The 15,817-nt window shown below is 44.0% G+C and overlaps 5 protein-coding genes across 5 annotated transcripts; 3 read left to right on the top strand and 2 right to left on the bottom strand.

Annotated features, from left to right (window-relative positions):
- Window positions 1–2,111: 2,111 nt before the first annotated feature.
- On the top strand, window positions 2,112–3,346 carry GL218_06031 (2-amino-3-carboxymuconate-6-semialdehyde decarboxylase; the record flags this gene model as incomplete). The annotated part of the gene is made up of 3 exons (XM_033582727.1): window positions 2,112–2,161; window positions 2,223–2,918; window positions 2,977–3,346. 3 exons carry the CDS (start codon window positions 2,112–2,114, stop codon window positions 3,344–3,346), a joined length of 1,116 nt encoding a protein of 371 aa, XP_033433865.1.
- Window positions 3,347–4,189: 843 nt separating this feature from the next.
- Window positions 4,190–5,564, top strand: GL218_06030 (putative transporter MCH4; the record flags this gene model as incomplete). Its single annotated transcript, XM_033582726.1, has 2 exons — window positions 4,190–5,159; window positions 5,233–5,564. The coding sequence occupies 2 exons, from the start codon at window positions 4,190–4,192 to the stop codon at window positions 5,562–5,564; spliced, it is 1,302 nt and encodes a 433-aa protein (XP_033433866.1).
- A 1,443-nt stretch (window positions 5,565–7,007) lies between these two features.
- On the bottom strand, window positions 7,008–8,459 carry GL218_06029 (putative transporter C4B3.13; the record flags this gene model as incomplete). Its single annotated transcript, XM_033582725.1, has 1 exon — window positions 7,008–8,459. The coding sequence occupies one exon, from the start codon at window positions 8,457–8,459 to the stop codon at window positions 7,008–7,010; it is 1,452 nt and encodes a 483-aa protein (XP_033434107.1).
- Window positions 8,460–11,036: 2,577 nt separating this feature from the next.
- On the top strand, window positions 11,037–11,763 carry GL218_06028 (Ankyrin-3; the record flags this gene model as incomplete). Its single annotated transcript, XM_033582724.1, has 2 exons — window positions 11,037–11,191; window positions 11,259–11,763. 2 exons carry the CDS (start codon window positions 11,037–11,039, stop codon window positions 11,761–11,763), a joined length of 660 nt encoding a protein of 219 aa, XP_033434106.1.
- Window positions 11,764–13,294: 1,531 nt separating this feature from the next.
- Window positions 13,295–15,174, bottom strand: GL218_06027 (Superoxide-generating NADPH oxidase heavy chain subunit A; the record flags this gene model as incomplete). Its single annotated transcript, XM_033582723.1, has 5 exons — window positions 13,295–13,371; window positions 13,432–14,250; window positions 14,303–14,712; window positions 14,767–15,021; window positions 15,074–15,174. 5 exons carry the CDS (start codon window positions 15,172–15,174, stop codon window positions 13,295–13,297), a joined length of 1,662 nt encoding a protein of 553 aa, XP_033434115.1.
- Window positions 15,175–15,817: the final 643 nt, after the last annotated feature.

Below are 15,817 nucleotides of genomic sequence, written 5' to 3'. Positions count from 1 at the left end.
ATATAAGGAAGCAACTCTGCTGTAATGAGGCCAGTTCCAATCCTTATAGCAATTCTCATTTCATTCAATCCATTCCTACCTACTATTCACTATCATGACATCGTACGTAAAGGATCCAAGCGCGTTGCGGGGTATCGGAGCATGGGTCCAGTTCGTTGACGCGCCGCAGACGAACGCCTTTCTAAAGGAGCTAGATACCGAATACACAGAAGTTCCCAAGAGAAATGAAGACAGCAGTGATTCAAAGATCAGAGCATGGGTGTCAAATTTTGACTTGAACTTTTGGCATGGACCCGATAACGCTCTAGATGATAGATTAGACGGTTCGCATTTTCAAAATCAGACCTCAAGTGGTGTTATAGCCCGAGCATCACCTCCCTCAGAAAATAATACGCAGTCAACCATCTTGACTCTAAGCCCAGACTACAATACCCCGACTTGCAGAAACCCTTCTTCAACAGATCAAATGAGACGTATTGGCGCGCAATGAAGACTGAATCGACTTTTTTCCCCAAAGTCAAGTCAATAGGAAACTTGAGGAATCAGTTAATGCACTTAACGGATTATGCATTAATGTCTATTCAATTGGACATGACGACTTTATTATCGAATATAGGTCGTTCAGGTGATCGTTCATGCAAGACGAAGCAGCTGACATGAGGAGTCGGTGTAGATAGAAATTCGAGGGGAAGGGGAGAAAACATTATGGAGAAGGTCTGGGCAGGATGACGCGGGGCGGGCCGACCAAAAATAGTGGTATGCACGTGCATATAAGCACTTTACATAGCACATGAACCGATGTACTAGGTACATATGCATAATAGGGAGGACCCAGGTAATTGTGCATATTCATAACAGGTACCTAGGTACTTAGATATGTATTGCTAAACTACCTCCTCCTAACTAGAAGTTATAAGATATCCAAATCATTAACTATGATATCATAAGTGAATAATAGCAATGTAACTACCGATGGTATAGATGGGCACTACCTTCTTATTTCAGTATAGTTTACGAGCTACCATGTCAGGATCCTCCCCATGTAAAACTTGTCCCAAGTTAAGATTACATAGCTCTCGTGCACTTCACAACTGAGTTCCCAAGTAAGTACCTAAGTTAAAGAAGTCAAGGTACTAGAGTTGTCCATCATTAACCCCGGCAGGCCAGTGACGGTTAGTAACTTCAAATGTGAGAGTTTCTTCTCTGACTAATATGCAGCATCGACCTAGTCAAGCTATGAAGTGCAGGTTACTCAAATACCAATTCAATATTATACAATAAATGGTGATATATAAAGTCTTATAACTATAAAGTTTCTTATAGACATGTTATAGAACCTCAGCCAAGAATTGATTTATTAATTAAGTAGCTGAGAATCGTTGATAGTTTGATGTAAGCCATGATGCATGCCATTCCTAATGAAGAATAATAGAGACTCTATGGCAAGGTAACTACGAACAATTCCGGGCCGCATATATATTTCTATAAAAAGTGAATCCAAGTGCGTCTATGTCCAGTATAAAAGTCCCTGAGAGATTGATGACAACGTGATGTGGGTTTACTATTCCCCATGGTGTAAGAAACTGTAGCCGAGTGGATTTCTACATTATCTAAACATGATAAATCATTACTCAGGAAAAACCAGATGCATTAGAGCATTCTAGGGAACAAGGTATAAGAGACTTAAGCCAATCCTGCGGGCTTAAAGTCCATATTGCCGTTTTTCCCACAATAAGAAACATATGATGCGCAGTATCGTTACTCGCGAGCACGACTTCGGCCTCCGTAGCGGGAACTATTATACCAAATTCAGGCAAGTCTCCCGCTATACTTAGGAACGGAGGCTCGCTCTTAAGTATAACGGGGAATATAATCGGATACCGAAATACCGATTGCAACTATACGTTATGACAGGCTACCCAGGTAATCTATCACCCACATACTTGGTAGCAACTATATATACAGCCTCCTATACTTACCACTTCTTTCTATTTCTCTAATTCTTCACGCCGTGCCCTTTTCTCTTTGATTTTCTTTTAACAAAATTCAATTGAGTCATTAGCTTCCATTATAGGCATCATAATTCTTATTCCCGGCTAGTTCCGAACATCATGGCTCCACCTGTTTCTAGCACCAACAGCTCAAGTCTAATCGATACTCAGTAAGATACAACCTAACCTAATAGATTGAAAGTAACTATGTCAGCTAAATGGATTCAATAGTATTCATATTACCACCCCCAGCTACTTAAAGGCTGTAAGTGATATTGGAGGTGATCCAAATGGCTGGTCAACTCCTGTTTGGACATTAGAAGATTGTGTACGCTTCTGCGACACCATTGGGGAGAGCTTCTCTGTCCTTTCCGTTACTGCACCAGGTCCCGCCATTCTTGGCCCTACCGAAGCAGGTAGAAAGTTAACACGGACACTCAATAATGAAGTCTGGAAAGTCTGCTCTGAAGCAAAAGGTCGGTTTGGTTTTTTCGCTTCTTTACCGGACTTCAACGACATCGAGGGAACTCTTGAGGAAATCAAGCACATCTTTGAGGTGGAGAAAAAGGCGAATGGGATTATTGTCATGACCTCGTACGGAGAGCGATTGTTGGGGGATGAACACTTCAAACCCATTTGGGAGTCATTAGAGAATTACAAGGCACTCGTTTTTATCCACCCCACCGCCTTGAGCATTACACCAGAAAAGGTGGGCGGGTATCTTCCCGCACCGGTTATTGACTTTCCTCATGCTACAACGAGAGCAGTTGTGTCACTTCTTATTTCTGGGATAGCGACCGCTTGTCCTAATGTTGACATAATACTGAGCCATGCTGGCGGTACGGTCCCCTTTATTGCGCAGCGGGCTATTGGGTTCCTTGCTGAGCCGGCCTTCCAAAGCCAATCCCACACCAACGTCACTGAGGCGTAAGTATTTCTATCCTTGCTCAACTACATATGATTGCGATTTAATATCGAGCTTTAGCAAACACGCTCTCGGGCGCTTCTACTACGATATCGCTCTTTCCACAAGCACTCCACAACTCAAAGCACTACTAGCGTTTACCTCGCTATCAAACGTTCTCTATGGTAGTGACTACCCATACGCGTCTAAACGTATTATCTACGAAGATCTACTACGGTATAGCAATTTTGTGGTTAGCGAAGAGGGTAGAGGTATTAGACCGGCTTGCTTGAGTAAAAACGCAATAGCCCTTCTCCAGAAGCACAAAACTGAAAACGCCTTTCTACCAATGTCTCAGGAAGTTGGGGGCTCGAAGGAGCCGGAATTTGGATTAGAGAGTAACCAGGTCGCTGAGCAGGCAAGACATCAACTGGCCAATCTTGACAGTTAAACATTAAGACTTTATTGCTGGAGATAATAGTTCCACTCTATCCTATAAGAAAATTCCCGATCATAATAAAAGTATTCTAATGAAAGTCCCTTGATGACCCTATATAAGATATTAGAGGGACTTCTTCGTCCTGGGAAAGCTTTATATATAATGACAATCAAGATTAAGGGATGTTAATCCTCCGAGTTGAGCCTGTATTGAAAATCATGTAGATACAATAACTTATAGGGGAAGCGTAATTGTTATTTGTGTATAATCCCGGCGCATCGTAGTATCTCAGATATCATACTTAAAAGGCAAGTAAAAGCAGACCGTATGATAATCTTTTTAATCAAAGTAAACGAATAGTAACTTATGATCCACAACATTACTCCGGGCCCATAAAAGAAGTACCGAAGCTATAAAGATATAGGAAAATACATGACGGTGGGACCTCCGATACCACCCTATATGCCCCAGTTATTGCGCCTTTCCATTGACAACTACCACTTAACCATTGAACTTCTCCTATGAATGCTTCCAAATATATCATTCCTTAGAGATAAGATTGCTTCAAGCTAAGTATATAAAAATTCGCAATATTGTATAATAAGGCGCTATCATCGTTATTCTTTTTCATCTCATAGCCCGCTATAGTTTTCATTTTTCTTCCTAGGTAGATGTAAACTTGTGTTTATCTAGCTTTCATTACCTAATATCCCCCTTTCTACTACCGAAGATTTCTTCCGATTCCCGAAGTTATCAAAGCTTTCACAGTACACATTAGCCAACTTATAAGTCATTGTTTTTGAATTCTAAACAATGACGTTTCATACTCGAATTTTAGAATTCCTCTTCCATCCCATGATAGAAGGTGATCCAGGCCCGCCCCCTGACGGTGGCTCTCGAGCCTGGCTGCAGATCCTTGCCGGTCACCTTATCAATGCTCTTACGTGGGGATACTCCGCTTCATTCGGCGTCTACCAGCTCTATTACACAAGTACATTATCACTACCCGAGTCGCAAGTATCTTGGATAGGCTCACTCCAGATCTTCCTCACATTCTTTGTGGGAACGCTTTCTGGACGTTCTGCCGATGCCGGATATGCCCAGCACACAGCTCTGCTTGGGTCGATCCTGATTGTACTCGGAACATTTATGACAAGCCTAGCAACGACGTATTGGCAAATCTTCCTCGCTCAAGGCGTGTGCACAGGACTTGGTATGGGCATCTTGTATATGCCGGCTATAGCCGTCATCAGCTCATATTGGAAGAAAAACAAAGCGATGGCCTTAGGACTGGCTTCCTCCGGGAGCGGGACTGGGAGCGTCATATTCCCTCTTATCGTACAGAATCTTCAACCTACTATTGGTTTTGCTCGAGCTGTTCAGGTCCAAGGCTACGTTGCTCTTGCATTTGCAATCATCATCAACCTCCTACTCAGGCCACGGCTCCCACCTCGTAAGTCTGGTCCATTAGTTGAATGGCCAGCGTTTCAAGAACCAGTTTATATACTGTTCACTATTGGAGTGTTCCTAATGTTCTGGGCTCTGTACTTTTGTTTCTTCTATATCAACACCTATGCTACGTCGATTATTGGCCAGACTCCTGAAGCGGCCGTGAATTTACTCGTAGTAATTAGCAGCGTCGGCATCCCAGTACGACCCCTTCTAGGTTTTGCTGCTGATCGATACTTCGGTGCCCTCTCCTCTCTGATCATTGCTACTACCCTTTTAGGCGTACTACTATATTGCTGGGTTGCCGTCCATGCCGTTGCCGGATTATACGCTTGGTCCGTATTCTATGGGATCGCCACTGGAGCAGCTCAGGGGAGTGAGTATTTGAGTTCCCCTTCTGAATTGCATTTCCCATCGCGAAAGGCTGCTAATACTCTGAATTCCAATAGTATTCGTAGCAGGGCTCGTATCGTTAACTACGGACCCCAGTAAGCTGGGAACACGGTTTGGGATGGTGTTTTCCGTATTAGCATTTGCATCGCTAGCGGGTCCTCCGACAGCGGGTGCGTTGATTGAAAGCGAGAGTGGAGGCTTCACGAAAGCGCAAATCTGGGCTGGAACGGTGACCCTTGCTGCTGCACTCTTTATAATCGCTGCTAAATGGACACAAAAGGCGATGTCCCGCCAGACCCAGGGCTCTGACAAGGCTTATAAAATGGATCAGGGATATACTGAAGAAGTCGTAGTCCAGGTAAACAGCAACGAGCAGACCAAGGTCTGAATCCTTCCCGTCTTCCAAGGACATCGATTTATAGGGATCGGAGGCAATCCTTGGAAGTACGTGGTAGAATGCTTTCGCGCAGATATATAAGATATAAAGCCGGCTATTTTTCCAAATACCGCAGAGGAAAAAAGACGTATCACTTATTCGTAGATACTTCAGCTATAGGAAATTTAATACAATCTCATTCTACCCTAGGCCATTTTTAACCTATTCTTCACATCCTAGATCAGGGGTTCCATGGCCATATACTTTCAGAGGGAGAGTAAAGTCGGGCGCAGTGCAGCCAGTATACGAATTCGTGTCCGTCGTGCAGTCGGGATTTAACGTTGTCGATCCAGAGAGCTGATAGGAAATTCTAGAAAAGGGGTATTTTAGCATCATCGAACATCTCTTCATACAACTAAGTGCATCACACTAAAGATGAGTCCAACTCACTCGCATACACCTCCGGGACTCGTACAAGGCCAAGTCTGATTGATAGCAAAATGCCATCCCGGGCTCCCATGTCCCCATCCAGATTGAAAGTGCGTACAGTTCCAACACGTCGGGTCTGGAGTGCTCTCCGTTCCACATTTAAACCAAACAGTCCCATCCTTATCCTGCCACTCGCCGTCCTGTTGCTGTACTATGAAGCCGCTGCATGCCTGCCGCCACCCCACAGGGTTTGTCACAAAGAATGAGACGGTCGCCGTGCTGGGGCGTGGGGGGATATCTCCCGGATGAGTGTCCACTAAAGTGTAGAGTCAGCGAGAGCCATACAATAAACGTTGACTCGAAGGTCAAAAGCTGTAAGTTCATTCACAGGAATGCAATAAGGAATCAATTTATTAACACTTATCCAAATAACAAGAAATTAAGCTTACGTTGACCGAAACTAAACTCTGTGATCTTAACAATTTGGCTTGAACCCTCCTCAATAGAACACTTGGCCGTATTGGATGTAGCTGTTTCCGCAGTAGCTTTTATTAAAGGAATACTAGAAACCAGAACGAGGGTGATGAATAAGTATGCCCTCATAATGAATTCACAGTGCATCTTGCTTCTGGGAAAGAAGTGTCTTTCAGTAAGTTGTTGAGTCAAAGTGCAATTTCTTCAATCTAGAAGTAAAGTTCCTCCTTGTGCCGAAAAAATGCGCTTTTCATGGTTTTCTGTTCAAAAATAAATTTCCTATCACTATAGATCCCATGTTTTGCCGCCCCCGTATTAAGGATGCCCGATTCGACTATCTCCGAAAGGATTTATCCAGAGTTGTATTGCAGCTATCACAAGTCCATAACACCAATGAATAATATTATCTTTTAATGTTTACAATACAAGGATATAGGATTTAGATATCCCTCTGTGTTAAAGGCCTGTACGTATGTGTTTTTTATAGCTTAGCCCCGACATTGAAGCAGTACCTTTAAAAGGGGGTTGAACCCAGCCGGTGTATATCTTCAACTACATACCCTCTCTTAATTTTACACTAGCTACGCAATCCTGCCATCTCAAGGTCTTCATATAGAGCCCCTCAATAATCGCGATCAACACCATACCACCACCAAGCCCGGCCCAGACACCATTCAATTCCAACCCTGGAGATCCCAACTCTAGCCATATCGTCACGGGTACAGCGGCTATATAGTTTACGGCTAGTACCACCCAAGCGGCGACGGATTGGCGGCCAAGCCCACGGAGTATGCCATTCGTGCAACAGATGATGGCATCTATGATCTGGAACACGCCAACGGCAAGCATGGTTTTGGAGACGAGATCGCAGACAATGCGGTCCTCTGTGAAGAATGCTGAAAGGTAGTTTCGAAGAGAGAAAATAATCAAGCCGTCGACACTCCCTACGAGCGCACATACTACGGCGTATAACACAGCAGCGCGTCGAGCTCTCGCAATATAGCCGGCTCCAATGAGATGGCCAATACGCGTACTTATCGCAACTCCTATAGAAAAGGGGATATGCCAGGAGACGACCGAGATTGTCATCAAAACAGACTGTGCTGCTAAATGATTTGTGCTGAGGTACGACGTGCTGAAAGTCAAAAGCTCACATGCGGCCCATTCTCCTAAATTGACTGCAGTACCTGCGACGGAGAGCCGCACCATAGGTCCCCATTTAGAGAAAGCATCCCGTGAGAAGCCGCCCCAGCACTGGTGTGACCATCTCCCGGTCGGTAAAAGTATATAAGCAAGAAGTAGGACAGGGCGAAGGTTATTGGTAAGAGCAGATCCCAATGCAGCACCGTCGAGGCCCATCCCAAGTTTAAAGGCGAAGAGCCAGCTCAGGAACGCATTGACCGGTGTGCATATAAGAATAGCAATCATAGCACCTCTAAAATCCCCTTGAGCTTGGAGGAATCGCTTGCCCGCTTCAAACGATGCATATCCAGGCAAGCCAACCAAGCTAACCCGCATAAACGTCCCAGCCATGACAGCCAAATGATGCTGCCGCACAAAGATGGACAATACCCACGGAGAAACCACCCAAAAAGCACCAATAGGTATGACGGCCAAGATCATGAGGAACCACATCCGCTGAACGTGCAGCCCAACATTTAAAAGATTACCAGAGCCATATGCTTGGGCGCATAGTGTATCCAGAGCAGTGGCCATGCCTTCAATTGTAGCGAACCCAACGATGTTCATCGTTGTCATACCAAGGCTTGCAGCAGCGAGGGCGTCTGCATCAATATGGCCCGCAACAAAGGTCGTGATAACACTATATGAATATTGGAGAAGGTAAGTTGCTATAAGTGGAATAGAGTACTGGGCGAGAAGCCATAACTCTGACCCCCAGCTATCGCCGGTAGCAGACTTCAATGGCGGCGAATCAGATAATAACGGTGTAGACTCCGTTTGATCATCACGAGCCGCCTCGTCATCTCGTGTGTCTGAATCCATGGGCTATATGTGTCTGACTACGGATGTAAGTGATATTCAAGAAAGTAATATAAAAATAAATCCAACGGAGAGAAATCATTGCTTAAGCTAAAGCAAAGCACAGACATATTATAAAGCTAAAAAAAGGAAGAAAGAAAAAAAGAAACAAATTGTCAATGTGGAGTATAAGTACGAGACAGTTATTGGTTGTTAGCCAAGCCGTGCATGATAGCTATCTCTCGGTATGCCGGGAATCTAACGCCAATATGTCGTGCTATTTACTAATCCTAATAAAATACAGAATACCTAATAGATACGTTCATGTAAGTTGAATGCTATATTGTTTGCCAGAACTAGTCGTGTAACGGTTGGACAAAGAGAAATTGCAATTATTCGATTCGCCAATTCCTTGCAACGCTAAGAACTACCCCCTGCTCGTTCTCCGAACGAGCTGACGAGCCAAGAATTCTCGGGATTATATTGGACCGCTCCGGTAAGACTTCTTGAACTTCACCGCCAATCTCTAGGATAGGTTTCGGATTTAAACATCTTGGTTTCGGCTCCGTAAGCTTGCCGAGCCATCTATCCAGTATAGAACGAACAAGTCCAGCAAATTCTTTCAGAACATAGGTAGTAGCTTGGAACGAATACCACCAACATCTACACAGCTTCAGAAGACGCTTCCTATAATTTGTTGAGTTTCTCATCTGCGTAGTACATCACGCATGTCAGATTTACTTACATATATAATGCGAGAATCCTTGGGAGATAAGGAAAATAGGACTCGACGGGTAGCAAATCATAAGGTGTATTGCTCATCTCGATGTAAACTCTTGCAGACGAGGTAAGCTCAGATTGGTCACCGAGTCTGACTCTTGGCCAGTAACTTCTACCCACGTCGTAGTTTCAAATGTTGTACGACAGAGATATACGCAAAGGGGACACAATTACAATTACGAGGCTATACATCGAGTAAACCTCGTTTCACCATGGATCTCATTTATCGCACGCCTTAGAAAGGAGGCGCCACCAAAAATGGGGAAATACGTCATAGTCTCGGGGAAGGACAGAGAGTTATCTTTCAACTAAGTGGTTATCATATATGAAGTCTGGGGTTGTATAAAATTATGATACTAGAATCCTCACTAAAATAGCATAAGCTTGGCCAGAAATCCTTATTTCCTGTAAATTCATCCCTATAGTACCTATAGCCTTGTTCTGTATCATTATACAGAACTACCCCCTTCCTTGATGATCTCCTGATACTCCGGGTTATCAGGGTCAATGCGAATGACCTTAACGTCAGGGGCAAAGTTCGGCCACTCTACCCTATCCCATGTAGTGCCCTTCGCCCACTCTGTACCATTTCCCTTTGGAAGCATCACATAAGCGGTGCCTTTTGTGGTCAGTGCCAGCGCCTGTGAGCACACATCCCAGAATTTCGTATGCTCTTTCTCTTCTGGGTGGAATTGCCAGGCATCGAGCCAACTCGGATCTCGCCACGATTTTTCCAGCAATCGATACCCTTTTAGGTAGCTACGACTCTCTATAGCCTCCGCTACCTTCAAATGATATCCGGGTCCTGAGTAGAAGATTGATGTATTTGGGAGAATGTTCATTTCAGCTAAACACTCACTTAGAGCGGGGAGGTTTCGACTGACATGGCCTGTTAGGTTAGTGGTATTTGTGTTAGAAGCATTCCCGCCGTTGGTGATTATTGTAGTGGGCGAACCGGTCGTAAAATCCACTGAATCTATCATAGCAACTGCGAGATGCTCCTTTGATTTATTCATTTGGGTCGCTTGGAATAGTGATTATCTTGTAGGGTGATATGTCTCTTCTACCTAAGCCCAACCATATATCATTAAACGGGTATATAATGGTTTGTAGTAAAGGACAAAGGCTTATATATAAAATCTTTTAGATCGATACTCAAAGACATTGTTATTGTTATTATGATTACAATAGTTTAAAGCAGTGACAAAGCGATTATCTCGTTGACCTTGTTCAAGTGACTCAGAGGGTACCTAGATTCATTAAATGAAAACGTTAAGCACTTTAGGTACTTGAGATAATGTTAATATAGAGTCTTATTTTATATGAATAATTGAGTCGAATCTTTCAGAAGTGAATGCAATTGTTTGTACTTTAACAATAGTCATGGTCAAAGACTCTTAGCCTGGGCGTTGTTCTACAATATTATCAAAGTCTCTTTTTACCCAAGTAAAGTTACTCTAATGTTACTACTTCTAGTGAATCATATGAAAACGTACCTATATATAGCTGAATGGCTCAGGTACCTAGGTATTTAGTAACTACAATTTGGCTTCGTTAGTCTATTGGAATCTCAAGTTACATTTTAATTTTGAAAAATAACACGTAACATATCATTATGAGTATTAACTCTGTTCCTCGTTTATTCCGTCTGTCTGAAGCATCTCTATTCGAGGAGTGATTTGCACGTGACATATCCAAACCCTTCAAATCAGAATATTTCAAATAGGTGCCTACCTGGCTAAGGTAATATTGTGTCAACAAGTTTTCTTCCTCATCTTCTTCAATCTTCCCGCTTCTAGCTTATTAGAATTTAACATCATAATGGGCGACCCACCTGCGCATGTAATATTAGGCGTGATCGCTGCCTGTCAAGCATGCAATAGCGAGACGCAGTGGGATGTAAGCTATATCGACGATATGATCCAGAGAGGTTACGATATCAACCAGGGCCTTGGCAACATCGGAGGTATTTTAGGGTAATATATTCTTCAGGAATTTGCTAATAATTACCGTATGCTGATACTTAAGTTTTAATTTCCGAAGTTTTGCTGTGAGATCCGACAAGCTTCCTCTAGTCGAGTTCCTCCTCAGCCACGGCGCTGACCCTAACGCCAATCTCTGTGACGAGATTTATTCAACACTAGAATTCGCCATCGTCTCTAATACAAGCCTGTCTATTATTTCTCTTCTGATCGATCGTGGAGCTGTTGTCAAACAGCGCAGCGCCGCTCTCCTCGCCGCCCAGGCCGGGCGTCTAGATATCTTGAAGCACCTCATATCTTCTGGTGCTGGAGTCGATTCTATCCCCGACAATGAGAATGTATACGACAACGCCCGTGAGCAAGACGATTGGGGTACGCCGCTCCATGGAGCTGCAGGAAATGGCAAGGCTGATTGTGTCGCGTGGTTACTTCAGACAGGCGCATCTCGTGACATCAAAAACCACAACGGCTTAACTCCCAGGGAAGTGGCGGAAAAGAGAGGACATGCACGATGCGTGACATTAATAGACCAGAATGAAAATGAAGGTGGCTGCGTAGTTTCGTGAAGATGATGTTGGCTTCGAAGATCAGAATAGACTATGAAACTAGTTCGGTTGTTGACTCAAACTTCATCTAACATTAACTATAATAGCTCCCGAAAGGCATTTCGTTGAAGCCAATCCCCTTTTCATTGTAATCTTACTATTAAACTGAGAACCACTTGTGAGGCAAGCACTGCCCCCTTATTAGATTGATTTGTTTCTGGATTTCGTCCTTGTCTTACCTCCTATTCTTATCTTATAACTAGTATAACTAGGGTAGAGTACGATAGTTTACTCGAGCCCTTGTGATTGTATCCAGCCGTCGTGCCTCTTTCATACAATGAATAAATAGGACGTAATTTGTAAGATCCTAATGTGGTTAATAGATAATTTATGCGCTGTTATTATTCTACACGCATCAATAATTGGCACTTTACCAGAACATGCTTCTTCTCTTCGTACTACTTGGGTATTGTCAGGATTCTAGATCAGACATCTAGAGCAAAGGACATGTTCGTTATGTATAGGTAGGTAGACATAGACTCCTGTAGTTAGGTTAGAGTTCCTCGCGGAACAGCTTTGATTTTTCTGTTATTTGGTTACACCTCGTGGCAGGTATATTAGTTCCTCCGTAACTAAATCACGATAGGCTTCAGTCTAAATACATATTCCGGGTGCTTCTTACCTGTGGTTCGCTACATGGCACGAAAAAAAGATGTTACTACGAACAATGCCACCTCCTGGTCATACAACGTTTTCTAGGAGTTGCAAGTTTCGTCAAGCGCTCGCCTTCTACGGGTTAATATATTAAGCTTATTAAGCATAATTTAAGACTGGATCGAAGCTCTTCTAGAAGAAACGAATCAATTGGCAAAATACGAGGAGGAAGCGCTATATCCATGCTGGTGTAACACCCCTTAAAATCATATTTCTAAAGAGGGTGGCCAAGCTGCGACATGCCAAGTTACACACCTGCCAGATGTCCACGCGATAGGAGTTCGACATACAGGTCTGAAATCCTAAGCGCTCGCATTATGTCCACCTCATCGAGCCTACAGATCGTCCGATGTCATCTGAGATACCAGCAACCGAGTTTTCTAAGATTCCTCATCATAAATGTTATGATTTCATGATCGTAAATGGAAGGTTACAGTTTCAATAACAGAGTTGAGAATCTGCCGTTTTGACTGAATAACTTATATCAAGAATCCACAGAAAATTCCACGTAGAGTAGAACAGATGATTTAGGTACCTAGGTAGTTGAAAAGGAATGAATTTGGATGGTCATGTAGTAAATAGGTATATAATAAAACTCCTTCATTGGATATCATCTTCTCCATCTAATATTCACTACCTCGTACTAATTCGGAAGCTCTCTATGTCACGGATTGACTGTGTACCAGCTAGGGACCAAAGGATGTCCCGGTCCACTGACTCCTCCATCTACCACTGCCCAAAGCTGTAGCGAGACCACTCATACTGGATTTCCTGCCCTCACAAGTTATAAGATCAAAATATGGACGGCGCATGTAAATTAAACGGCGAATATGTACATTTAAAAATGTTCCTTCCAGAACCGGAAGCGGACTTCTTTAGATGTTGCTTTCTTGGTTGCCTTGTGGATATCACGGGCTAGAAAGATAAATTAGTGATGATTCATAGGTAGACAAGTGAAAAGGATTTGTGACTTACCGGCTACAGCAGGACCACAGAAGTATACACCAACTGTTGTCTGCATGCTACCCTCTAGACCAGTGATGTATGTTCGATCCATAATTCCATCCCGCATTGCTTCAAACATTCTTAGGAAGTTGGGTCGACCAAAGTTCGTTCGCGCCTTAAGTTCCGTTAAGGGATCGTGATCGGCACCAACACTGTTTAGCACGATATTTTGCGTTGTGTCCATGTCGAGCTTCTGGGTTAGGTAAGTGTGAATCTTCAAGAACTCCACACCGTTGCTACCGGGAATGAGAGCCGCCTCGTTACTTTGAGATTCGAGGGACGATAAGAGGGTCTGGAACCATTCGAAAGAGCCAGTGTCCTTGCACACCCAAATGAATTCGACACGGCGAAGACGTCTAGGCGGGTTCGGGCTGTTGCGTAAATGCCAGATATTCTTCAGGATAGAGGCCCATGGCGTCACACCGATACCCGTACCAATAAGTACTGCAATTTCGTTTTCGAATACATCCTCGGCGGGCGCACCGTACGGTCCGTCGATTCGAAGCAAAGGCATTTGCTGTCCATTCTGTAAAGCGACTTCGTACATTCCCATAGGGTCAACACCCTCGTAAAGCTTGGCTTGTGCGCTACCAGCACCAACTGCATCACCTAATGCCCTAGTGAAATCTCCAACCTGTCGAACGTGGACTGAGACGTAGGGATCGTATGGGCAAGATGTGATAGTAAACGGATGCCATTGGTAACCGGAGACCGAGGGGACCTGTAGGAAAAGCCACTGGCCAGCCTTGTACTTAAAAGAAGGCTTCTCGAACTGGATCTCCACAACATCTATAAACGGTGTTAGCACGACAAGGCTGTCGTATTAATCGGGTTCTCTTACCATATGGATGGCGAACCACTCGAGTAATCTTAGTGGTACGCTTAGCTCGCACTTCCCGATAAAGACGCTCGGCCAGGTAAAAGGCGCCTGCAAACAGTTCCCATCGCCACCCCTGGTAGCCAATGCAGTGCTCCCAGAATATATCACCAGCAAATGGAGAAAAGGGCAGGGCAGTGTCGCGAACGAAGCAACCGACGGCATGAGTATAAAGTCCAAGGAAGAACGGAATAAAAAGGTGATGCGTGTACCAGAAACTCTCGAATGATTGTTGGCGGATACGATGATGAGCAGTGGTATACATCAATAACATGCAGAGGAGCATTACATGACCAGTAATGCCACCAGGTTGGGTATAGTGAATCTCGATCGCGGTAACTGGTCGGATCTGCGTCTTTTCCACGTTATAGAAGCTGTAAAATGTTAGATTTAGCTCACTCCGGACTCAAAGAGTTTCAGGGACATACTTGACATAGTGAGCAGCGACGTGGATGACGGTGAAAAGTAGCATGGAATAGGCAACTTGACGATGGAACCAAATATTCTCATCCAAAGGTAGGAACCTGATCTTAGGTCGTATCCATCGTACAAACGTTCGGCACACAGGTAGTAAAATCAACGTTCCATCAATGGCCAAAACTAAACCAGCACCTCGAGATAACCATACGGACCATGCTAGTGTATTCAGACCAGCTAACTTGGGGTCTTTGGCCTGTTTCCACCTATAGTCACGTTAGTGATAATTGTATAATATACGATGCCAAGAAAACGTACCATCCGTAACCAAAGAAGAACCAATGAACCCCCCAAAATAAGACATGGAATATTAGTTTAGTCGCAGTGAACTGCTTCTTCACTAATTCGCCGACAGCCATTACGCTAACCGATGTGTATCTTCCTCCTACCCGGGATATAAATTTAAATTAAAAGTTTGTCGACCTGCGACGCGATTCTGTGCCTCCAGACGGCGACTATTGGTGAGGACGTTCGAAGCGAGCGGACGGACTGATCGATATCGATTTCCAACCCTCCGTAGTTATTCCTCTTCACTTTTTTCCGACTATTAAAAAGGGCTTATTATCCAACGTCGCGCACCTAGAAGTAAACAAAACCGAACCAAAAAAAAGAGCGATCTGAGCCAGCAGGAGACGAATGAAAGGATGGCGAAGTAGGGAAAGTCTCGAGTGAGAGGCGGAGTCTTTCTACGTCCTGATTGCCGCGCGAAGGACTAAGAGAAAAGAACTAAACGTAGAAGATTGGTGGGCGGGGAGTAAGTCATAAAGGACGACAGAACTAGGACGAGGTGGGCAATGCGATCAGGCGAGATCCACCGTTCCACGGGCAAAAAATGAAAAGAACAAGGGTAGTATGGATGTACGAAGATCCGGAGCTTGTTTGGTAGTGTACCGTAAAGCTTCTTGCAAGGGATGAAGGGGGTTTCTCGATATCTCGGATGTCAATAACCCATGAAACCTTAAGTTAATCGTGAATAATGTTAATCTAGTCCGTTTTCTGTTT

The sequence above is a fragment of the Daldinia childiae genome (assembly GCF_008694065.1).
Source record: "Daldinia childiae strain JS-1345 chromosome Unknown Scaffold6, whole genome shotgun sequence".
Lineage (NCBI taxonomy): Eukaryota > Fungi > Ascomycota > Sordariomycetes > Xylariales > Hypoxylaceae > Daldinia > Daldinia childiae.
The sequence above is the reverse complement of the archived record's forward strand: the minus strand, read 5'-3'. Positions and strand labels throughout refer to the sequence as shown.